The sequence below is a fragment of the Ammodytes marinus genome (assembly GCF_949987685.1).
Source record: "Ammodytes marinus genome assembly, chromosome: 11".
In the NCBI taxonomy this organism is placed as follows: domain Eukaryota; kingdom Metazoa; phylum Chordata; class Actinopteri; order Uranoscopiformes; family Ammodytidae; genus Ammodytes; species Ammodytes marinus.
This window is the reverse complement of record NC_137215.1, coordinates 12,798,265-12,823,358: the sequence shown is the minus strand read 5'-3', so window position 1 is coordinate 12,823,358 and position 25,094 is coordinate 12,798,265. Positions and strand designations below refer to the sequence as shown.

At 40.0% G+C, this 25,094-nt stretch overlaps 2 protein-coding genes across 2 annotated transcripts; both read left to right on the top strand.

Moving 5' to 3' along the window:
• Positions 1-917: 917 nt before the first annotated feature.
• Positions 918-3,075, top strand: LOC307257783 (C-signal; the record flags this gene model as incomplete). Its single annotated transcript, XM_080037099.1, has 4 exons — positions 918-1,244; positions 1,745-1,922; positions 2,044-2,138; positions 2,229-3,075. The coding sequence occupies 4 exons, from the start codon at positions 918-920 to the stop codon at positions 2,418-2,420; spliced, it is 792 nt and encodes a 263-aa protein (XP_079893225.1). The 3' UTR covers positions 2,421-3,075.
• Positions 3,076-5,348: 2,273 nt separating this feature from the next.
• pank1a (pantothenate kinase 1a) lies at positions 5,349-23,167 on the top strand. Its single transcript, XM_080036268.1, has 8 exons — positions 5,349-5,827; positions 14,565-14,711; positions 15,840-16,045; positions 17,181-17,434; positions 18,646-18,822; positions 19,929-20,052; positions 22,664-22,789; positions 22,869-23,167. The coding sequence occupies exons 1-8, from the start codon at positions 5,545-5,547 to the stop codon at positions 22,926-22,928; spliced, it is 1,377 nt and encodes a 458-aa protein (XP_079892394.1). The 5' UTR covers positions 5,349-5,544; the 3' UTR covers positions 22,929-23,167.
• Positions 23,168-25,094: the final 1,927 nt, after the last annotated feature.

Below are 25,094 nucleotides of genomic sequence, written 5' to 3'. Positions count from 1 at the left end.
TATAAATATTTCCTATATAATAATATAGGAAATATATTTACACATAGCCTATAAGCTATGTGTATTTATAATTTGAAAATCAAAAAGCAGTTCAAAAAACAAAGCAAAATACGTGTTGGGTATGTTTTCTTTACTTATAAATGTATGATGATCATTTTACAAATAAACATATAAAACATAGAGATTTGTGATTTGGCAATAAATTAAAGTCACCTACCAGACTGGAGGACAAAAATGTTTCTTGAGAAGACAAACACTTTTTCAATGATGCCTCCAAAAAGAGATTCTATAATCTCTCTTACAAATGCATTTAAATGTTGCTTTTGCCTCATAATGTTTTATGCTTTCCAATGTTACAGCAAAAACCTGTCAGCTGACATTAGAGTGAAAAAGGTTTATGGGTGATCTAAATAGGTGAGGCAAAGTATTTTATTTGGAGGGAGGGGGGGGGCTGTTGACTGGATCTCAATTGAAGGTCTACAGCTCCACATCTGCGCAAATTGACATTTTTGTACATTGTGCAATGTTATGCGCACACAGACTCTACAGACCAGAGTACACAAAAGTACACGTGCATGTGCAGAGTTGTGTAAGTGCCTTCTTGATGACCTACAGAGGGCGCAGTTTGCGTGTTGTAAAACATGCTGCCTTCAGGTTCTCTTCGTTAACGTCCCTTTCGAAATTATTTTCAAGGTAATTTTATGATTTAAAAACATATAGTCAACGTTGATATAGTCTTACATTATAAATAGCCTACACAAAAATAGCATAGGCCTACAAGCTTTCTAAAAGACACTTGTTAGCAAAACTCTTTGCCATTTTGCCCCAGAGACAATAAATTACGACGTTTTGGGTGAAAGTGAAGGCATCAAATAGTACTTTTCTCCTCCAGTGGTTATATCAGTCATTTATCCGTCATGGCTGTCCCCATCGCACTCATTCAAGGCGCCAGCAGAGGACTGGGGCTAGAATTCTGCAAATATATCCTGAAAAGCAAAGCCCCCGCTGCTGTTATAGCGACATGTCGAAACCCGGACGGAGCCGCCGAACTCCGGGGCCTGGCCGGCCAACACCCGGACAGACTGACGGTCCTCGGGCTGGACGTGACCCTGGAGGAGGACATCCGTGGAGCAGCGGCTCGGGTTAAGGAGAGCTTCGGTCGGCTGGATCTGATCGTCAACTCCTCGGCGATGCTTCACCCCTCTGGGAAAGGAGAGACCAGCCTGAGAGATGTTTCTGCTCAGGTAAAGCAACGTGGTGTTCTGGCAGTTTTTATTTCCTCTCTGTTGACAGCCTGGAAAGTAGAATAAAAGTGTGGTCTGGTTCTGTCTGATGGTATGTTTTAATATGCGTAAAAGTGCATTTATTCTGTCTAGTAGGCCTAACACAATTATGGGCTGAGGGACCACAAGAGGGATCCCTAAAGGAGAATTTGGACTGGTCATAGGTCAATTCATTGCATTGTCAATCACACTTGGGCGAATAGACTAGGCCTATATTGTGCTAAAAATGCAATGTAGCCTATTGGCTACAGCCGTATTAATTTCAAGATCATTTAAACTTTTCAGTAGGCCTACTGTTCACTTGTAATTGTTTCTCAGTTTTGAGATTTGAGTGTCCATCCAGAGGTCCGAAGAACAATGTAATAACTTATCACACCCAGTCATTCATTCATTAAGCTAGTTCATTCTCATGAGCTCCACCACATATTTGAATTGATTAAACCACTTGTTTTCCCTCCCAGGGTATCATTTCCACCTTGACGACCAACACTGTGGGCCCACTGGTCATGGCCAAGTACTTTGCCCCCCTTCTCCAGAAGGGTGGAGGTGGATTCGGTCTACAGCCCACAGAGAAAGCCAAGCAGCACAGCGGCATCATCGTCAACATCACCGCCAAAGTGGGTTCCATCGGCGACAACGGTACGTGTTGTGCCACAGAAACACAGGGCATGTTGAGGGAAAACAGGTACATCTTAAAAATGAAAATGAATTAAGACTATCCTAATCCTAAGTATTTCCCTTTTTAAAATCCTCCTCTCAGGTCTTGGTGGATGGTACAGCTACAGAATGTCCAAAGCAGCTCTCAACATGGCCACCAGGAATCTGTCTATAGAGCTGGGCCGCGGTCGACCCAGGGTAGGTTTGAGCGCTGATGTCCTTTCACATGCATAATGAACCCATGGCCAGTTATCTGCTAGAGATTTGATTAACTTGTTTTTTTTCTAGGTTGTATGCGTGTCCTTACATCCAGGGACAGTCAACACGGACCTCTCCCGGCCGTATCACAAGAATGTGCCAAAAGACAAGTTGTTCAGTAGCGAGCACTCTGTCAGCTGTCTGATGAGCCTCATAGAAGGCCTGAATATGGAAAAGACTGGCAAGGCCTTCAACTGGGACGGGACTGAACTTCCTTGGTAGAATTGATATATGGACCAAGACAGAGAGATTGAATTACTCGCCTCCATTCTTGATATAAAATCTCTCTGTACGGTCTAGACTGTGCAATAAGGTGGACTTCACTCGGAAGTGTCATGAGCATTGAATGTAGTGCTGTAAATCGTGAGATTCTTGATGGAGTGACACTGGCTAAACAGTCAAATACAAACCTCTTCCACTACCTCACAACCAGTCCGAGTGTTTCAATCACCTAGGACACTCAACAACGATAAAAGTGCCATCACATAAAGGCCTTAAGATTTGATGTAACTTTAGGATCTGATTCCTCAGATCCTAGGAAAAACATACTACTTTTCCTGGGGGGGTTTTGTAGTATCATTTAATATCACCAAGAGGTTTATGTTAAAGGTACTGTAAAGTTCTGAATTTAGGGAGATGACACTTACTCATTTTATCGCTGATAGTTAATTGGAAAGATACCACTCTTTTATTTTTTCCATTCCATATGAAGCTACAACCAGAAGACATTGAGCTCACAAATACACATGTCATATATCTCATTAGGTGAATCTGTACAAAAAGCATAAATGTCTTGTTGCAGTTTAACAAGATATTGACCTGGCTGTCGTCTCTTACTTAACATATGAGAACGGTTCTGATTAATCTTCTTATTTAATTCTCAGTTAGAAAGCAAATTAAAGAATTGTTCTCAAAATGTGTAAATATTAATTTAAGTGTGACGTTTGCTAAACTATTTCAGATATTCCTTGTTGTGTTTGATACTTTATTGCTGAATAAAATCAGGTTTAATCATGACATGAGTTGGCTGAATCATGTGTCACAGTATCAAATCAGGTCGTTTCACTGAAATACTCCAAACAATAACTTTGGATCATTGCCCAAGAATAAAAAGGGTTATATCGCCGGGCAACATTCTTATCTGTTACGCAGCACCTGTCTTGATTGAAGGTACATTGCAGTGATGTGGCCAAACTGGCTCCCCCTATCTTGTCACAATGAAGAGAAATTTGATTTTAACCAATTACAAGCTCCATAGCAGAGGATACAAGTCGTGCAGAGCAGTTTCCCTTATGGTGGGAAAGAGGCCATTTTTATTCAACAAAGTGAGGGAAGATGACTTAAAATGAACCTATATTATACAGTAGCCTCCAAACTTATATTTAAGAATATTTTTTTTCCGCATGTTAAGGCTCGGGCAAAACTGTGTTTATGTTTGTGCAGGGCAGGAGTTGTTTCCAGAAAACGAGGAGAAAATATTCTTAACACAGTGGACCACGACCAATCAATCGTGTTAAAAGATTGTTATACAACATTGACCTGATTCTTACTAAGTCTATTAGGTTTCCGGGTTAATTTATTATAAAGAGTTTTACTCTACCTTATAAATCTGCCCACTTATTAAATTGTTGTTACTTTTTAACTACTTTTATTTTAATTACTCAGTAAGGCTCCTGGTACAACACAGTAAATTACTTTTAACCAGAAGATGGCAGCATTTCAAACTCCACTAGTGCTCATTGGTGTTTACAGTCTTCACATGTATTCAAATTAAGTGATATTATAGAAATGTTGGAATTTGTTTATCATAGTTTGATGGTCATTACTACTTAATCACTATATATAACTGCATTACAGTTTGCAAGTTTACAATATTATTTAAAAGTATTTCTCCCTTATCCCTGCTTTACATTGTAGGCCTATAATAACATAATTTATAGACTTTAAATAGTGTAACCTATAGTATCAATAGCTTCAGCCACCTGAAAACTGAGACTCATACCAGAATGAATTCCCATCTTTTGAAAAAAGAAAATAAATGTATAATCTTGGTTGTAGTGATTGTTCTCATTGATCAAGTTGAGATGGTTGTTGTATGACCTTTGTATCTTGACTGTCTTGCTATCCAATGCTCTGTTTCACATCAAGTCGAATACTATTATCTTTGGCCGCTTTTAATGATTGTGGTCAAGAAATCTACAGGGAGTCCGACATTCCAGATTACAGACAATTCAGGCACAGCAATTTAAAATGATTTGAAAAAATATGAAAAATAATCAGGGTATATTTATGAGAAAAAGATACTGTAGGCTATGTAACCTTATATTTCACATTGTTTTGTATTATTTTATAAATTTTTATTGAATTTCTACTGTTTACAATAGGTTTATTAATGTATATATTTTTCAGTTATAGGCTATTTGATATTTTCACGTCCTGGTTTTTGAAAAGATGCCTAGCTATGTGTCCTATTTCCTACTAGGCTACTTTAGTTGTATGGGAAATAACAGTGAAGTGAAGAGAGTGACCGAGCACATTGTCTTGTGCACTGTTAGTACTAGTAACCTAATTAAAAGAAGGTAACACCGAGATAAATTGTGAGTAGCCTATTTTAATTTTAATTTTTTGTAGCCCGATAGTTCCCACAAGCCAGAAGTGACCGAAGAACTCTACAAATCTAAACACTAGGGTTGACGAAATTTTCTATACGTGGCTGTGCTTTTGAAACGGGGTTACTAGAGTTCATTATCGAGTGACACTGACATATTGACGGGCAGCTTTATGCACATCACGCGTGGAGAGAGGACTGCGGGGATGACACAGACCCTTGTATAAATAAAGCGCGAGCACGGAGCTGCATGAGAAGATTGGTGGTAGTATGTGCGCGAGACAGTGTTTATATTGCAGAGGGGAGAAAACTGTTGACACGAACGGTGTTTTCTTGCATTTCTGTGTGTTCGCGCGTAGAATAACCAGGGTAATTTTACCCCAGAGAGGAGAGAAAACCGGTCGGAGAAGGTGAACGGGTTCGGGCCTCGACTAGAGGAGCTGGTGTGGTGTGACGTAGCTCTCTCTCCACCAACAAACATACACACGGCTGCTGCTGCTGCTGCGCGTGCCACAGTCTCAATGTGGGTAAATGACCGCGAGTGACCTCAACGGAAACGCTATATTTTAGCGACCGCTCGCATTACCATTTTATACTTCATGAAAGGAAGAAGAATACGCACACTTCTTTCTTGACATATCAGTGTACGACACGTTTAATTACCAACGGGCTTTTTTTACATTCTCCACCTTCTCCTGCAGATGCTAAGCTAGGCTAGGCTAGGCTATAGCTGCTGCCATGGATAACGCCAAGTCAATGATGGACAAGAAAGGAGCGTCGGGACCCTTTCACGTCAACAATGGGCAGAGCCAACGGGGCTTTCACGGACCCGTCGCCACTGCCGCCAACGGGGGCTGCTGCAGCGGCGGTGCTTTCGTCTCGAGCCCCGGCGGACCCAACACCGGCACGTTTGAGAACATGCACCATCTGCACCGAGGGGACGATGCTGAATGCAACGGCTCCCCGGCCAAGAGGTGCAGGCTTCGGAGGAGGACTGAGTCGGTGAGACGCAACAGACCACGTAAGTGTCAATCCTGCAGCTTTTTGGAAAATTGAGTCTGTAAGATGCTGTGAAATTGTGCACATGATCCGAAGTGATTTTATTTCTCTCAATGGTAGATTTATTGTGTGTGACTAGGTGACAGTGCTGCAACCCTCTACTGTGCAATGCCGATCAGCCGGTTTGCACAACCATACTGTGTTGCAATGAGACCACCTACACCCTGCGGGTTTTCCTATTGTACTGTCTGTGTTATCACTATGTCATAGTTCATTTGTGCTTAAGATCAATACACTGTCCCTGAACGTCTCCTCCTTTTTGATCAGATTAGATGGTTAATGTCTCTGTCAAATCTACAGTACAAACCCTGTCGTCGTCAGGGAGACCCCCTCTTGTTTTCATGAGCCCTCAAGTTGCATTTGGTGCATCGTGATTGGTCAGTTACCCGGTGGTGAAAAAGCTCCTGATAAGTGGGTTTGGCTTGTCTCAGCCAATCAACACTGGACTCTTGTCTTCATGAGGCAGGGTGAATGGACAAGGAACACGCCCACTTATTTACCGAGTATGGCAATCTGGGATGATAATGGGAGGGAAGATCATCCGAGGAAACTTGGCATTTTTGCGCAGGATGTAGAAAAGTGTCCCTTTAGTCGCTGTGTGTAGTCTCTTTTACATATCCAAGACTGACCGAGGCCGTCTGAGCTTTCCTTACACACGCTTGTGTGATTTTATTTTTTGAATATATATTTTTTATTTTTTTTGTATGCATCTGTGAGCTGTCATTTTGCCTCACTATGAAGCTCATAACTGAAAAGAAACCAGGTAAGTGTCTGTTTATTTGTGCCTCATAGTATTGAGAAATGTTAAGTAAAAAACATAGGAGGTGATTTAAATCTTTTTGCTATTTTGTTTTTAAAATAAGATTAAGTACTTTATAACTTGGTGTTAGGCTATGAAAACTTATCATTCAAGTTCATTATCCTCATTGATGAATGTTTTCTGTTGCATCATTATAACGTGATATAACAGCATATAGTGTAAACTTAACTACATAAACAGGCAGCTGCTTTCAGGGGCAGGAGCTCCTTTACAGAGCTGCTTAGTTAAATACACAGGATTTTTTTGTTTGAGTGAGAGAGTGTTGTCATTTTTGGAAATGTTGAGAGATCAGCTGCAAGTTTATGGTCCTTGTTGCTAAGCCATCTATCTATACGGCATTCCTTATTTATAAGTAATTGGTATGGTGAGAGCAGTACAGAGAAAGGGGAGCTGGCCGGGGAGGCATTGTTTTGACTTTTGTTTTCAAGGAATTATTTTGTAACTGTCACTGTAGACACATTTTGAATCAGAAAAGCCTAATAAGTAATCTTACACAATATAAAGGAACATCAGTTAAACATTTTTACTGTTTGAACAAGGAGGCTGAGGAAACTATAGCAATGTATTTTATGGAAGTGTGGTATTTTGTGCTATATCATCCACTGGTAATCAGAAGCACTTTACTGTTTCCTGATGCAGTTATTCATTTATTATATGGCGCCGAATACAAGGTTGTGTGAACATTGATTGCGTTTTTAAGTCTTCTGTTTGGGCTACATATACTGTCTTGTGTTTTGTTTACGTTTACCATAAGTATATACTTTTCTTTAGAGAGGAACATACTTGTGTAAGACCAGTTTATCACAGCTTTTTCTTGCTGTTTTGCTTTAACAGGTGGTGACTTTATTTTATTTTATCCAAAAATGAAGCGCTGTATATCATTTCACACATGCTTTTGCTCTAGCACCATATAATAAAGTTTCTGTTCTTGTTCCCTTATTTCATATTTCCAATTGAATGAGGTCGTAAAACAAAACAAAAATGCAACCTTTTCCATGTTACATAACATTAAATCTGCTGTGGAAATCCATTCAATGTTTACGTCTATATTAACTCCTTTCCCTGGGATATGAAAGATGAGCTGTTTTGCTATCAGTGGATTATTGTTTGGAGAAAAGACAGTGTGATAAAACAACATCAAAAAACGCTAACAGGAACAAGAACTTATTTTGGTGGTATGGATATGCTGACAGTTTATTAGAACTGTACTATACATAATAAAGTATGTACTGTGCATTCGCTATCTGTGAGTTACATGAACTATTGTATTGTAATAAAGTTGTTACTGGAAATATTTTATGTTTTCATTACCAGATAGCTGAGGGATGCATTGATTCCTTGCTGTGGTTTGCTGTGATGCATAGTAGCTTGGGAATGAGAGGCCCTGCATTTGAATTGGCCCAGATTACGTAATTAAGGGGACCATCTCATCAGTAAACTTTGAAATGTCCGGTCAGAGCTCCTCTGCTTTATGGCCAAGTTATCATTGGACAGAGGCCAGTCGCCCTGATAAACCCAGATAACCCTCTAAGCTTTTCCCCACCGAGTGACCACCCTGGAATGTGTTCCCCTCGGGGATGTGAGTTTTCACTTTTGTCCTCAGATTGTTTTCTATTGTGGTTTGATGTGGTGTAGCATCGGGGTTACTTTAGGATAACACTGCTTGCAGTACCCCTTGTTTAGAACAGAAGCAACTTGGTGCAGAGTTGATTTTATTTGAACCAATAGGCTCATGTTTGATGATAGGGCTGACATATTATACTTCATATCATTGTTTGACATGTGCAAGTAAACTTCCCATTCAAAAACGTTCCTGCTAATGAGATTTTGTCACCTGTTCTCTTCCAAATATTTAATACGCTATCCTCTCATGGTCAACCTCAACAACCGCCATGTTTAGAAATTGTTTTGGGTCATCAGGAGAAAATGTGTCAACACAGAGCGAAAGCCATGAGGGAGACGGTATGTGTTTTTATGGCTGTGGTCAGCAGTGGGCAGAATTAATGAATGGGAAACCTAGTTGAGATTGGCAGCAGAGCACACATGAAGCCATTGCAACGATACCCATAGAAAAAAGTGGAAGGAACTATCTCTTTTTCCTCACACAGTAGGCCGTTTTGTTTTGTTTATTAAGCAGGTGTGGTAGACCTCGGTGTGAGTGTCCATGTCCAAGTGCCACACAAGGCTTTAAAGGAGGCGTGTTGCACTGTCACATCTGCTGGGTAGGCTCACCTTAAAATCAAATTAAACAGCTCAGCAGTATTAGCAGGCTGTATATTGCTATCCGTTTACAGTATTGAGGGGGTAGTAGCTCCCAACAAAACCAATTTAATAAATACACCCAAAGACACAATTGGGTAATAATTCAGATTTTATCATAGAGCAACTAGAGAGCTTTACACACCGTATTAGCAGCACTATCAACAGCAGTTGATGTGTTTTTATTTACAAGGCCAACTGTTGTCTTTGCTGAAGCTTTTCAATAAATCACAATGTGCACAATAATTGATAACCCGCCTGCAAAGTTTGTATACAGATTTTGAGAAAGTGTTACTTAAACTTGAATTGTGTGATGCTGTGTTTTGTCTGAAATTCACATTTTGACACAGATAACAGAGGGTTAGAACGAAGGAAAACAGGGGAAAAACATGCTTTTCTTTGAATCTCTGTAGGGAAAGATGTCACTGTGACACAGTGTTGAGACTGGGCCATTGTCTGCCGATACAAGTTTTTTTTTTTTTTGTGGGGTGGGGCTGAAGGGCTGTGTTGGATTGTTAGTGTGGCTAGAAAAAAATAGGGTCTACAGTCCAGCTTAGCTATTGAAAATCACACAGATTCTAACATAATTTAAAAAGCAGGACCTCCATTGACACACTGGATATTTCTTGGTTAAATGGGGTGGGGACTTTTTTTTATTTTAAAGAGAGAGAAATAACTTTTGTTTCAGAACAATGGCACACCCTGTCCCCAGTTGAGTGGGTTTGGGTTCATTTAGTAAACGAATAACTCCCATTTAAAGATACAGATTTGTCAAGAGGTCTGCCACTGTTCCAGTCACTGTTCTACCACTGTGTGCTGTAGATGGGCCGTGAACGGGGCGTACAAATGAGTTTCAGTAAAGGAACGAGTAGCTGATTTGGTGAGAGGGGTGTGTGTCAGACATCGTGTAAATCAAGTTGAGGGGAATTGGTTGGAATCCAACGGAAACTGCACAAATTAACTTTTTTGTCTTAAAAACAAAAAAGTTTTCATGTTGTCTTTCTCTTCAATCTAATGTGTATTTCTATCAGACAAAGTAAACAGCAGCCAAAATGTCAAATCACAGTCATCTACATGGTGACCTGCCTGTGTTGACACATAGACTGAGATTAATTCAGATAAAGCCTTTATTAGTAGTAGCAGCCAGGTAAACCTAGTGGTCTTAAAAGGAAAAAGTGGCTATAGTATCAGTTAAACTTGCAGTTGATGTAGTAAGTGTACCAAGTATGACTTGGTATGTGGTATAGGGCTGCAATTAATTGTTTTTCCCCTATGAATACTTTTGCCTTAGAAGTTTATACAATTGTCCTTCACAATTTCCTAAAGCGTTGTCATAATAATCAAAAGGTAAAAGAGATGCACTGAGACAGTACAAGGGAAGCAAAGTCAGTTGTACTAAGAATAACAGAAGAAAACAATTCCTGTAATGTTTAGCTTATTAATGACTTTATGTTATTCTTCCCAATGTATGAATACAAAGTGTTCAGCTGTCCTCGGCTGTTTTTATCTTGTCTTATCACACGTGCGTGCTGTGCAAGTGGTGTTCTTGATCTGTGTACCCTGCGTAATGTCGTAATGTAGTAAAACACACACACACACACACACAGACACAGACACACACACACACACACACACACACACACACACACACACACACACACACACACACACACACACACACACACACACACACACACACACACACACACACACACACACACACACACACACACACACACACACACACACACACACACACACACACACACACACACACACACACACACACACACACACACACACACACACACACACACACACACACACACACACACACACACACACACACACACACAACACACACACACACACACACGGCCTCTCTGTGAAATCTGAGTCTGAGATTAAAAGTTAAGCAATAGGAAATTTCATAGAAAACAATTGCTGCTGATTATCCCTGAGTTCATGTCGAAAGTTTGCGCAGTAAGCAGTTGGACAAAAAATACATCTATATTAATGAGGCCCCTCTAGACTTTGACATCTGAGGGGCACTTTACACGGTGAAGACGCAACCGTTTTCCCCTTAACGGTTTCAAAAGTTAACACATTCAGAATCGCTGTAGTACGCATGCCAAGCCAATAGTTGGCGGTGACTTAGCCTAGTATATAGCTCTTCCGGTACAATTTGATGCATAAAACCTTACTGTCACCGCAAATTAATGCCATTAACGTGCAGGAAGCGATTGGTGTAAGCTTAGAGTTACAAGTATTGTAAATGACAAGCTTTCTGTCCTCTTATTTCATCGCGTTGAACTCGTGAAAACAGAAGACATGCTGTCAGTGACTGCAGAGCTGCAGGGCTGTGAACGGGCTGTGTCGGCAGCTACTTTCTTGTTAGGCGTACTTCAAAATAAAAGTCAACTCATGTTTGTCCAGTGAAATGCTATTAATGTGAAACCATTGAAATGCTTTTAATGTGAAGCCATAGCCTTAATACTTTTTCTATTTGAACAGTAACTTAACTGCTGCACACTGATTTTTAATGTAGAAAGCCATATCCCTGGTAAAAGTATTTTTGTTGATGCACCGTTTCAGTTTTTAGTATTTGGGTCAGAGTCGAACTGTACAGTACACACACACACACACACACACACACACACACACACACACACACACTCAAGTTGGAGGTTTGCGAGTGCAGAGACCTTTCACCTACCTGGACACTAATCACTGCTCAACCCCTTCAACCTTGCTCCCTCTCACACTGACCTTTGGCTGGACACTGTGTGTGTGTGTGTGTGTGTGTGCATTTTAAAAATAGAACCCTGGGATATGTCTGCATCTGCACCTATATGGTCTATATAGCAAGCACTCACACACACGCTGGAAAAAAGGGAGACATTTAATTTAGGTTTTTGATTCCTGGTGTATTTTCAAGCACTGACAGTTCCAAGCAAAGCAATTTTCCTTGCATCACACATCAGTCAATGAATATCATGCAGACAGACTAATGACTAATCAAATCCAATTATTCTGTGGTTTAGACTTTAGAGGACTACCGTGGTTCAAAATACGAGCGCTGAAGTAATTACTATTAGAAAGCTGCTGTCATTATTTCCTTTTCTGGAAAGAGAATCTGTTCCTCATGCTTTAGCCTTGAATACACAAAGAACAAATAATTGTTTGAAAATGTTGTACAATAAAAAAAGAATGAGATTCTAGTTGGGGGACATATAAAAAGAGGCCATTTATTTGCACATACACATATGAAAGGCTCAACCAGCATTAGTATGAACCAAAATACTGTCTCCTAGCAACTCAACATACTAGTATATTTATTTGTTTATTTATTGAGTCAAGCCACGTTTTGTTTGTGCCATGGTGTATTGGAAAAATAGATATTTAATTTAGACTGTGTCAGACTGATCATGTGCTGGTTGTCAGTGTGTATTTGGCTGATGATGTGGAGCAAAATGTGACAGTCACTTGAGGCTGACACCATCATGTTCCTTGGCAGTGTTGCTGTTTCATGCAGTGATACCTTTCTTCATTATATCTGAGCGGACATCATATTTCTGTTTCCACTGTTTTGCAGTTAGTATGAATATTTATTTCTATATAAGCAGCTGACTTAAAATAATGATCAGTTTTAGAGCATGGCAGTAGGTTAGAGGGGACGGTAATCACAATGTTAACCAAACACTAAAGTAGGTAATAGGTGAATGCTGCATGAAGTAACAAAACACCAGCCACTTAATAACAATGGTGGGAGCAGCAGCTAGTGGATGGTTCAAGTTACTGAGTACTAGTGGTTTCAGTGACCTAGGCTTGTGTACAAATACCATAAACAGCTGACCATGTAACACAGTTCAGAAGTCACCAGTTACTTGTCATGACTTTCATGAGACACAGCTCTGCTATGCTGGTGGTAAATCCTAAAGTTAATCATTTCACAAATGTTTTACCAGTCAGGAAGCTTTGTGGAAAAATAAATGTCCAAAGATCTCCAAAAGAGTCTTCTCTTTATAACTTCAGCAAAACAATATACTATTTTATTGACAGAAAATTAAGCTATTCTAATAATCATTTATACAAAAAGCCAAATATACCCAAGTTCCAGCTCCTTACTTGGGCAGTCTATCGTGCACAAAGAGACATCTTCCCCTAAGTTTAAAAAAATACTCGCATTAGAATCTTCAGTTGAGACCTCTAACTACCATGTAATTAAACTATCGTTTAGACATCAAACCAGACATCCAGTGAGCCTAACGTCCAGAATCTTGACCCATCATCATGCACTAAATATTTGAATTTAAACCCATTATTTTCTTAGACACTGCTGCCTTCCACAACAACAACAACAACAACATATCTGTTAGTGAACACGTGTTGTCAGCTGCACAAGGCTTCCATTGTTCTGAACTACAGAACCACTGAGTGTCATTCTTCTCTCACCTCTTTACAGAGGAACAACTATAAATCATTTATGTTTCAAAGACCAAAGGAATGCAGAGAGTTTGACCTTCAGTAACCTCATTGTCTCACCACCATTGTCATAAGTGAAGAGCTGGCCTTCTCCCAACATTTACTCCATTAAGTGCCCAAAAAGAACTTTGGTATTTGACTGAAACTATCAATTAATTTTTATTTTAAATACATTTTTATTTTAAATCTGTTTTTCTCTCAATCGATTAATCAACTTGTGTTTACAGCTCTAATTATCATGCAAAGTAAAGCCTTCTGAATCTATTTGAAAAACTAAGGAAGGCTGATGATGTACCTGTAGGTTAAATGTAGTGGATTTGCGGTGCATTTGCAGTATCAGTTCTCTCTGCCAGTGCCGGTAAATCTCCTGTAATTGAATAAAATTGATCGGAAAGCAAGATGGGAGCAAAAGACAGGAGGACGAGCAGGAGAAAATGAGAAAGAAAAGGAAATCAAAATAGGAAACTGAAGGAGAGAGAAAGCAGAATAAATGGTGGAGAAGAAAAGCTAAGGGAAAGAGAAAATAGGAGTCTGGAGAGTGTGTGAGAGACGGAGAGAAGAGGAGATGATGGAAAGGGGTGGGGGGTGTCTGTTGCCATGGTAACTTTGGCTCATGTTGAGCTGTGGTGGTGTTTTATTTGTGTGTTTTTTTTCTAACCTTTTGTGCTGGAAGATATTTCTTTTTTCGTGTGCTGAACTGAAAGATATTCAGTTAGCTCCTACCATTTATGAGAAAAAAACAGCAAATCATCACATTTGAGCCTTTACAAATGACCCAAACAATTAAAATAGTCCTTCAAATAGGTGCAGTTTATTATTTGTTAATCAGCAAATTGTTTCATTTCTACTCCAGTCTAATTAGTAGTATCCAGTCCAGTCAGTTTTATTTTGTATCGTAGACAACATTTCATTTTAGTTTACCATTAGCATAATGGTACCTCCTCAATCACAGCTACTGTACATTGTAACATAGTTATGTAACACACACAGACAGAGTACAGTTAAAATTTAGATCTATAAATAATTGAAAAAAATACTTGGTTTCAGTCAATCTAGGGTTTTTGTAATTTTGTTCATGTCTAGTTTTTAAAATGAAAGGAAATGTAATAACCCTTTTTCTGGTTCTCTTTTCCAGCCTTCCCCTGGTTTGGTATGGACATTGGTGGCACCTTGGTCAAGTTGGTCTACTTTGAGCCAGTGGACATCACTGCAGAGGAAGAACAGGAAGAAGTGGAAAACCTCAAGTCCATCCGCCGCTACCTCACCTCAAACGTGGCCTACGGTATGTCTACTCACACACATGGACACACACCTGGGCACACACACACACACACACACACACAGACATACTCGTAACTGTTATCGACAGTGAAAGAAAGGTCAAGGGGCACTTTATGAGAAGATCACAGGATACATTTTACAATATGTCACTCCTGCATTGCATAAGATTGATAAGTTGGTTTTTAGTGTTTTGTTTTTTAACATCAGGTTCAGTTGTAAACCTATTATTCCGTTTGCGATTTGTTTATGTCATAAAGGGGCTTACTGTAGATAAAGCGTTGACTAATTTGTGTTTGCATTTCCTAAATCAACAAGAGAAAAACTTTTCTGATACTTGGAGAAAATCAGGTAACCCTTTATCCAGTGGTGAAATGATGGCAGATATCTACTGAATATTTCCCACTGATCTTATTAGTGACATATATTAACTACAGTTCTTATTCAGCTTTCAAAAGCTGGCTCTGTTACTATTCTGTGCTCTGTTTCTCTCATGCTGTCCTCTACTTCTCTGATCCTGTCCCCTCCACTGCATTAGGTTTCCTCAAAAATTGACGATTGTGTGAACGCGTAAGTTTACAGGCTCATCAATATCACCGCCGATAGTAAATTACGAGTAGGCCTAGACCTGACTGTAATAACAATTGAGCATTCCATTAAATTAATTTACTAGGCTTTACTAGGATTTACAACTTAGATCTATTCTTATGCTGTGTGAGACAATTATTGGCCTATACTTTCAGCTGCAGCCCCCGACGGCGTCAGCTTTCGCGCTACAGTGTGGGAACGATAAAGGCTTCATGACTTTCGGGGACGCATTTCGTAAATATACTAAACATACTTTGTAGTAGGCCTTTGGACCTGCAATTCCCATTGATTTGTTTGGGCTGTTGCGTGGAATCGGACGTTCAGGTTCGCCCCGGAAAAATTAGCACTCTTTAGAAACAGTGTAACAAAACTTGCCATGAGAGTTCCCTTGACCACCTAGAAAAAAACAAACATTGAACAGATATTCAAAATCTGAGAGGGAACAATGTTACCTCCCCACTTTTAATATGGGAAGGGCATTCCCATGCGTTCCCCACATTTCCACCACTGCCTGTATCCTAAGAACCCTGTCTCCCTCACTCAGGTAAAACAGGTGTTCGTGACGTCCACCTGGAGCTGAGGAACCTGACCATGTGTGGCCGGACGGGGAACCTGCACTTCATCCGGTTCCCTACACAGGCCATGCCCCGCTTCATCCAGATGGGCCGCGACAAGAACTTCTCCAGCCTGCACACCACGCTCTGCGCCACCGGAGGAGGCGCGTACAAGTTTGAGAACGACTTCAGGACGGTGAGAGAACATGACCAGAGAGAAAGCATTTCTCATTAACGTTATATTAAAAACAGATTATTTCTCACTTCATTTGGTTACCGTTAAAGCTGGAAAAGATTATTAATTATTTGTATAATTCATTGAAGCAAAAAATTATCAAATAACTTTGAATTTTTGGAACACGGACAAACATTTATTGACGTCACCTCAGCCATATTTTCCTTTTTTATTTTCATTTATTCTTTACTTTTTTACTTCTTTTAGCTCCTATCAAGTTAACTAACTAACTGAAATAAAAATAACCTAAATGAAATAGTTGCACCCCTAGTTTCTTATCATGTAAACAGCTCTGTCGCTGTTTACAGCCTTACAGATCCCACCAGTTATGATCTGATTTGAGTAGAAATGTTTGACTGCCTCAATGTTCTTGCAGTTGATTGAGAAGATCCATACGTTTCTGGTGCTTGTTAAATCCTTGAAGAAAACTTGTGTTGGTGCCTTTATTACCCGTCTGTCTCAGTACCTGAGTTCATTGACCCTTTCTGCAGTGCAGAAGGATCAAGGAAGTCTCCCTCAGCACTGCAGCATGCACCGAGCTAAACCAAGCCCTTGCTCACACTAGAGTCTTTAAAGGTGGATTCAGTGATTCTTGAGAATGCTTGTTGTCAATTTTTGTTGTTGTTGCCAAAATCAGTGATTATCTCATCACAATCTACTATGTGTACATGCTGTGTGCCCACTGAAAAAAATCCAATGTAAATAAACAGCATAGGTTCTGTAAACTGGTGCATTGCTAGCTACAGTGGCTCCACTTTGTTTACATACCCTTTGTTTACATACCTATTTACAGAGCCTAGGCTGTGTATTAACAGTGAATGTCTTTTTCAGTGCTCACACAGTTCGGACAGGTAGCGATCGTGAGGAGATATTCACACATTTTTACAGCACGCATTCTCCAGAATCGCTGACCCCACCTTTTTAAAGTGCATCATAACGCTGACAAATGGATGCTTCTGAGGAACATGATTATCTTTTACTTCAAATCCTCTTGAACAGTACCTCCAGTCCTTCGATAGCTTTGGCAGCTAAATCATTGGCAGCTAAATCATTGCCCCTATCAGTATGTTTAAACCCTCCTCCCTGTGTGCTGCAGATGGCCGACCTGGAGCTGGAGAAGCTGGATGAGTTGGACTGCCTGATCCGTGGCCTGCTGTATGTGGACCGGGTGGGCTTTAACGGACACCCAGAGGGATACTACTTCCAGAACCCTTCAGACACCCAGAGCTGTGTGAAGAAGCCTTGCACCCTGGACAACCCCTTCCCCATGCTGCTGGTCAACATCGGCTCAGGAGTCTCCATATTGGCCGTGTACTCTGAGAACGACTACAAACGGGTGACTGGGACCAGGTGAGGAAAAGAGACGCCTATGTACTAAACATTCAAGAAAACACCATTTAAAACATGCAGCATCACAACAAGCTGCCACCTGCTATACTCTATAATGTACTATTGTAGACAGTGATAACTATCATTATTATGATTAATATACAGTATGTAACTCCAAAAGTAATATTCTGAAGGGTTTTCTACACTATGTAGAAAAGCATACTATCTGTAAGTGGCTCATACAACAGGTTTGGACCACTTGTTATTTTTATTCTAAGTGAATGCTACAAACTGTCTCAAATCACTTGTACTACCACTTACAAACAAATCTAATTGTACGAGTGGTTACTGCACAAGGCCGCATGACAGCACAAGCTCAATCTGGAGGAGCAGCCTTTTCACAGATATATTTGTTTGTCTTGTCATTATTAAGGTAAAACTCAGACTGGATGGTGCGTTACTCTAAAGTCCATGTCATTCCCTCAATCAATGAATTTCAAACCATGTTGTTTTGCATGAATGAATATGTGCAAAAGGTGAAGGTGGCTGATAGCTTCGGTAGATTTGCCCGATAGGCCAAAGCCAGTTGTTTTGATATACAGCTGTTCTTTATCTCCGATCACCAAGTGTACCTAAGTGCATATTTAACAGCAGGACTAGATAACAATTTGATAGTTGGAAAAACAAAAGGGAGTCCCTCCAAGAGTTGCTTAACACTTGCATGTTTATGTTAATCAACAAATCTGTATGTTTTCTTCCTCACTTAAAGCACATTGGTCATATTATCATTATTTGGCAAAGTAGGATTATTTCTCCCATATTCTGCATCTATTTCTTTCCAGCCAGATGTTTATTTTCTAGTGTATTTGCATCACAACACAGTTGACCTTTACACTGCTGGCTGCACATAAAACTCATGATAAAGGAATTTATCTGCATTGCCCCAACTGAACTCCTGTGACTTTAAAATGGTGGTGTAAGAGAACAAATAAAGGAAATCAATTAATTTGTGTACCACTACCTTTGTATGTTAATTTCAGACAGGAAACAAAAAACAGATCTTCAATAGGGCTTGCCTGGTTCTCTTTCCCTCCCTCTCCTATTCTCTCTCTTTCTCTTCCCCTACTTCCCAACCTAGTCCTTACGCTCTTATTATACTTTCCTTTATTTTCTATATCTCTCTTACATATATTTCATCATAGTGTAATGGTCTTTTTCTCTCTTACTCTCAGTCTGGGAGGTGGTACATTCCTGGGCCTTTGCTGTTTGCTGACGGGCTGCGAGACTTTCGAGGAGGCGTTGGAAATGGCCAGCAAGGGCGACTCTACAAACGTGGACAAACTGGTCAAAGATATCTATGGAGGAGACTACGAGCGCTTTGGCCTACAGGGCTCTGCTGTGGCATCCAGGTGAGTGTGATGAGGGTTTTGTCACTTGACAGACCACAGCGTCCCTACGGGTCACTACAGCAAGAATCCTCTGAATGCTTAAAGAGTCATTACGACATGAGAATTTCATGCCATAATTACCCTGGCCAAAATAATTGCGATTCAGGATAGTATCCCCTAAAAATATTCTTAAAACTCTTGAATTGGGTCAACAAACACACTGGGATTTCTTAACCTTACATTTAAAATAATTGTATTATATCAAAAACAGGTATTTTTTTGTGAAAACAGTCAAACCATCCTAATTAATAACCTTTTGCGTGGGGGATACAATGGGCAAGCTGAGCCTTCAGCAATGGTGGTTCAGCAATTGGTTAAGGATTTAAGTTTGACTTGATTATGCCAATCGGCAATTTAAAATGAATCAGGAAATCAGTATAAGACTGTAGGTTTGCAAGCTGCTACTCAGCAAAATATTTGATTAATTAAGCAATTTGATGCAAGCTATTAAATTATGTGAAGTATACTAAATCAGATCAAAACATGTCGATTTGATTTAAAGTGCAGATTTATTTGTTCACTTCCTTGGGAGTGGATGCAGGGCTGTTTCGTGCACTGTATGAATGTACGGCTTCACAAACGCACACAGTGAGAATAAAAATACAAAAGACGGATAGCAGCAAACGGTGAATGGCAAAGTAGCTGACTCATTGAAGTAAGCATGCAGTAGACAAACACATGAACTCACTCTCACACGCAGTACTTTATTAGCTAATCTGGGTTTAGCATGTATACAGTAAACCTGCAGCTCTATGTTCAAAGGTTGATCCATAAAGAAAAGGGACAATCTGAATGAATCACAGTTGTTGGATTATATCACTGTTTTGTGTTGTCTTGTTGTTGTCTTCCATCCTGTCGTTTACTTTACTGAAAGAGACACACACACACAACATTAAGAAAAAACCCTTGACAATTGTTATTTCTTAGGTTATTGTGACATTTATGGAGGCTTATGTTCTGTGCCTTTTCGGTTTTCCTTTTTCTTGCCAAGAGTTTGTCAAATTTTAATCACACCCCTGAGGAAAGTGTGTCTGTGCATGTCAACTCTTATATTTTTCATGTTGCAGTTTTGGGCACATGATGAGCAAGGAGAAGAGAGACAGCATCAGTAAGGAAGACCTGGCCAGAGCCACACTGGTCACTATCACTAATAACATAGGATCCATTGCTCGGATGTGTGCTGTCAATGAGGTAAACACACACATACACACACAAAGGAATATCTAGGCCTGTGTGGTGTATATAATACTTACACATGAGTGTTTGTACATGAACTTACTCTCACCAGTAACATTATCCATTAACACACTTTGGTGTTGAAATAAACACATGCTGATGAAGATTCAGCTAGTCAGCATGACTAATGGTATGTAAAGCAGACACAACTTCAGTCAGTAATGCACATACACGTGACCTAAGCTCAACCTTTTCTAGTCTCTCAGCATGACCATCAATTTTTAAAAAAAACACACACACACAGACATGCTTCTATAAATACAAACACACACTCAGATTTTATGTCAGTGTTTTATTTTTCATCAGGTTTGTATTGTTGATTTATTGTCAGAGAAATGAAAGAAATACATTTGCTTTGACCAAGGTTCGGACAGGAAAATAAAAAGTAGAGAACATGTTACATTTATGTTTAAAATATTTTGTCACAGCCCCCAAAAACTTCCCCAAGTCCCATCCCTGCTCACTTTGTTGTTTTGAAACTCAACTTCGAACAATCAACTATGAGCTCCGGGCACAATTTGGGGTGTCAATTGGCACCACAGTAAAAGCACGAGTGTATCACAAAACCAAAACAGCATAGCTTATGCATTTAATGAGAGGTGATTTTTTTCTGTGTGCTGTGAGCTTCTTTACAGTGTTGCCTTGTGGCATGGCGATCAAGCAGCATTGTACAGGGCTATCACTGCACACAGAGCTGCAGCAAAGACACGCACACATGTCCACTTAAACCCTTATGCATGGAATCAGTCCGGTTCTGACTCTAATTATCTTTAAACTTTGATGATTTTAAAAGGTTTTGTGGATGAAGTGTAGCCATAATACTCTCCTTTGGAATACTTAGCTCTTTGGGAAAGAAGATAGATATGTTGGGCCTTTTGAACAAAGACGTCGCCTGGCAATTAAACAAATACATTTGTATACATTAGTGTTTTCTTCTGGCTATGGTCTGGAATGTACTTTCATCCTTTCAGATAGCATTAAGTCCTGTATTTCCCAACCCATTATGTAAGCATATCAGTGTACTGGCTCAGACAAGCTTTAACACACACACACGCACACACACACACACACACACACTCAACTTATTCCAAGTGCACAATCATACTTAAGCAATTGCATAATACAGTTTACAGCATGAAGATAACCTCTGACATAAACAACTATCTTCTAAGCAGTGGGAAACAACAGATATCTACAATACTGCGGTGGTATATGTTAACCCAATTCACCAACCACTGTGTTGGATAGTCCTGCAAAACTACAAGAGACAGCCAATTATTAGGTTTAGAAGATGGTTGTTCTCCACTGTGGATATCAAACTGGAAGAGAAATCTAAGCTTTAAAGGTGCTGTAAGCGGAATGGTTCTTTTTGCTAACTTCCTGTCAGTTACTGCAGTTAGCAGTCCCCTCGCTCGTCCCTACGTCACCACATTAATGCACTGCGGTCTTCAAGCAGCAAGTTATCTAGCATCATCTCTGATCCATAATTGTGATAAAACATGATAAAAACCATCAAAACAGACATTGGGAAGGATTTGTACCTGCTCTGCCATTGTAGGCGCATACACATTCACCCATCTGTTGCTCTGGCGTGCACCAGCAGTGAGACCATGGAGTGTATATACTATATATGAGTGAGACGAGTGTCGGTTTGTAGTGTTCTCTCTTCTGATTGGATAAAAATTTTGGGATACTACAATAAGTTTATTTGCCGATTACATGCAAAGCAGCTGACTGAGAGATCAGCTTTATGAAACGCGCACATTATGTAAGTGATCACTGTATGAATAAAGAGCGATTTTAAACTTATATTAACATAAATAAACCGCTTACTTCACCTTTTTAAGCTTACAGTGTCATTGTCTTTCTAATTGTATTCCCATTAAACCTGCTTAATTTATCCACTTGTGTCACTGCAAGATTTCAGGTAATTTGTGTACAATATATTTAATCAAATAAGATGTTGTAAATGCTCTCAAAAAAGATTTTGTTTAGCAACATTTAGCCAAACCAGTAATAAAGACTATTACGTCTCTTCCCATACCGGTTTGCCAGCTCTCCAGCACCACCATGTGGTCAGAAAGAGGTGTTATATTTACTCACAGTTTGGTGTTTCCCCAATAAATATTTTGTGACTGTTTGCATGTAATACTTTTTTGATTAACACCTATTTAATTTTTTTAGGCTGTGATAAAGGACCTATTTATTCCCAAAAGATTGTACACAATGTCTGTTTCATAGAGAGCAGGGAACACCATCATATGGTGACACTTTCTCAAATTATTTCTGTTCTTTTTTTTCTAATACTTGTTTTGGGGTCATTGTTTGCCGCTATTGGAGTTGATAGTACAGAAATGACAGGATACAAGCGAAAGAGGAAAGGGGAATACAATCCTGAAAATGCCCCTTCTGGGGAACCAGGAAGGTTGCAGTTCACGATCAGCCCGAGTCCACCGGGACACAGCAAACAATCAGGATTTATGTCGTTATATTCCACATAGTTCTGACACACTAAAATGGGTCATGACGTCTCTGACTTTATTTGTAATGTTTCTTTTTCTATCAGAAAATCGAGCGTGTGGTGTTTGTCGGGAACTTCCTTCGTATCAACACAGTGTCCACTAAGCTGCTAGCCTACGCCATGGACTTCTGGTCGAAAGGACAACTGAGAGCCCTCTTCCTGGAACATGAGGTGAGCCCCCGACCATTAAACTCAAGTAAAACTCAGTAAAACCCACAGTATGTTCAAACAGTGTGTGTGCCTACAACAGGGTTATTTTGGAGCTGTCGGGGCGCTGATGGAGCTGCTCAAGACGCCAGAGGACCCGTGAAGGAAATTGTGGCGTGACATCATCAACTCTGGACAAGACGATGTCATCGATCCCCGTACGCTGTGATGTCATCAAGTCTCCATGCTGTGACGTCATGGTGGTTTGATGCTGCTGAAAGGTCCCGTTCACGGAGGCCGCTAAAGGAACACTAAGAGAGACACAGAAGCTGAAAAAAAGCCATTTTAATAATTTAACTCTTGTAAATAATGATAACCTCTAACATTCATCTCCTGAATTGAGTCCCCCTATCATAGAGGTTTTAATATGGTTATCTTTAATTTATGCTTTCCTGTAATCCCCTCTGGTGATTTCCTGTAATCATTGCTGTGCTGAGACACTTTTTTTTTCTTTTTCTTTGTGTTTTTTGTTACTGTTTGTGTTTGTGTGAATAGCTACTGTAGTATTATGTCCTGGAGGCTGTGGCGCCCCGGGTGATTATTTGTGCAGCGCAGAGATGAAGTTACTATTGAATGAGTCAATTTTACCATCAGGGACTCAATGAAATTTCCTCTTAACAGAAACATTGGACCACCAATGCCTCCTGCCTCCTGCCTTCTGCTGTGGCTGAACAGTTTGCTGTAAAGCCATCAAGACTACAGCTAGTGGTCACAGTTTGTGACAAGAGCTAAAGGTTGGCAGGCATTGTGTTGCCTGTTCGTTGCACAAGAAGTCACCCACCCCGCCACAGTCCTCTAAGGAGTGCACTGAAGCCAAATCCTGTTGAGATTCATACAACACCTGCCTCCTTTAGCACGGACAGGAAGCTTTTTGTTGCTCCACTGCACATGGCCTTTGCTTTTTTGTTCGCCTCTCCTCCATCTGCTTACATGTAAACAACATCAACACCATATTGCCACTCACCAATACCTAACTTGCTGAGATAAGTGTTAGATGATGGGACCAAGACAGTGTCTACCAACAGATAGGATGTTGCAGTGCTTTAGGCTGAGATTGTAACGGCTCCATGGGAATCCTGGGATTGAGAAGGTTTAGAACCCCTGCTGTAGATTCAAATGTAGATGAACAGTGTCACCTTCTAGGAGACAATGGGGACCAAGATGCTTTCGGCCAGGAGTCGTCCCTCATGTTAAATGCACCAATGCAAATTGCTAGCAGCAGAGCCAGTTATACTACTGTAAATTAGACTAGTCTTCACTGTTTAATGGTGCAGATATTTTGCACAACATTGGGTGATTTGTTATCAAAATGTAGCTACTAGTAGAATTTTTATTACACCCACCTTTTACTTTCAAACGATATGAAAAAAACTTCAACCCCACTTAAGAAAGACATGTTACAGTAATTAGCCAACTTCCCTGTTTTTATTATTCTTAGACCACTTGAGAGGCTTTGTGCCCAGTTCCAGATTAATTAATCTTGTATCTAAAGTTAAACTGTCAGAATTAAAGTATCTCGGTCCATATCCACATTAGCACATGAACCTTAGAAGAGAACTAAGTGCTTTCTTCATTGTAGATCATTTAAAAAAATGTAATGAATTTGATCTGATCTGAAATATTTTTGCGGAAGTTGGACTTTTGAAATTACATGCACACCTCAGCCTGTAGGCAAGGCTTACTTGTGATTTATTATACATGACAATGACAGCTGTAAAGGGAGCTTTCTGGTCACAGTCAATGAATAATAGATTTATGAGATCATAGCTGTTGTGAACAACATGGACCACACGTGTATCTAGTCTCTACTGCCTGTACTACATCTCTAATCAATGTCGAAGCAGCTGCACTATAAAGATGGATGCTGCAGTCTACCTTCCACTGTCCATGGCTTTACACGTTTAGTACCACTGTCCTCATGCCTTTACTCTCAGCAGAGAAACTGTGCTCTTTCCCTTTTGGCATCACTATTTGTGTAATTCATCTCCATCTCTCAGTTTTTGTATTCTAGACTATGTTTGGTTAAATTTCTTCCAAACCATCACTACCAACAGTTTTGGGTTGGTTCGGTTTTTTGTGTTTGTTTTTGAGCTGGAGTGTTAGTCCAGCACTTGGGATCTTTTTGGGAATTTGGGCCTTGGAATTCTGTAAATTTAACCTATAGTATAATGACTAGGGTTTAAATGTTTAGAAATGTTTGACACAATCAAGTTGTTGCCGTTATCTCCTCTTCCCAGTCTAATATCCCCCATGGACTACACTTGGACCC

Bases quoted from the DNA above. Each gene is read 5' to 3' on its own strand.
- pank1a (XM_080036268.1), top strand. From the start codon at position 5,545: ATGGATAACGCCAAGTCAATGATGGACAAGAAAGGAGCGTCGGGACCC. The intron at 14,712-15,839 runs GTATGTCTACTC...TCCCTCACTCAG, and splicing joins CACCTCAAACGTGGCCTACG to GTAAAACAGGTGTTCGTGAC. The intron at 22,790-22,868 runs GTGAGCCCCCGA...TGCCTACAACAG, and splicing joins CCCTCTTCCTGGAACATGAG to GGTTATTTTGGAGCTGTCGG.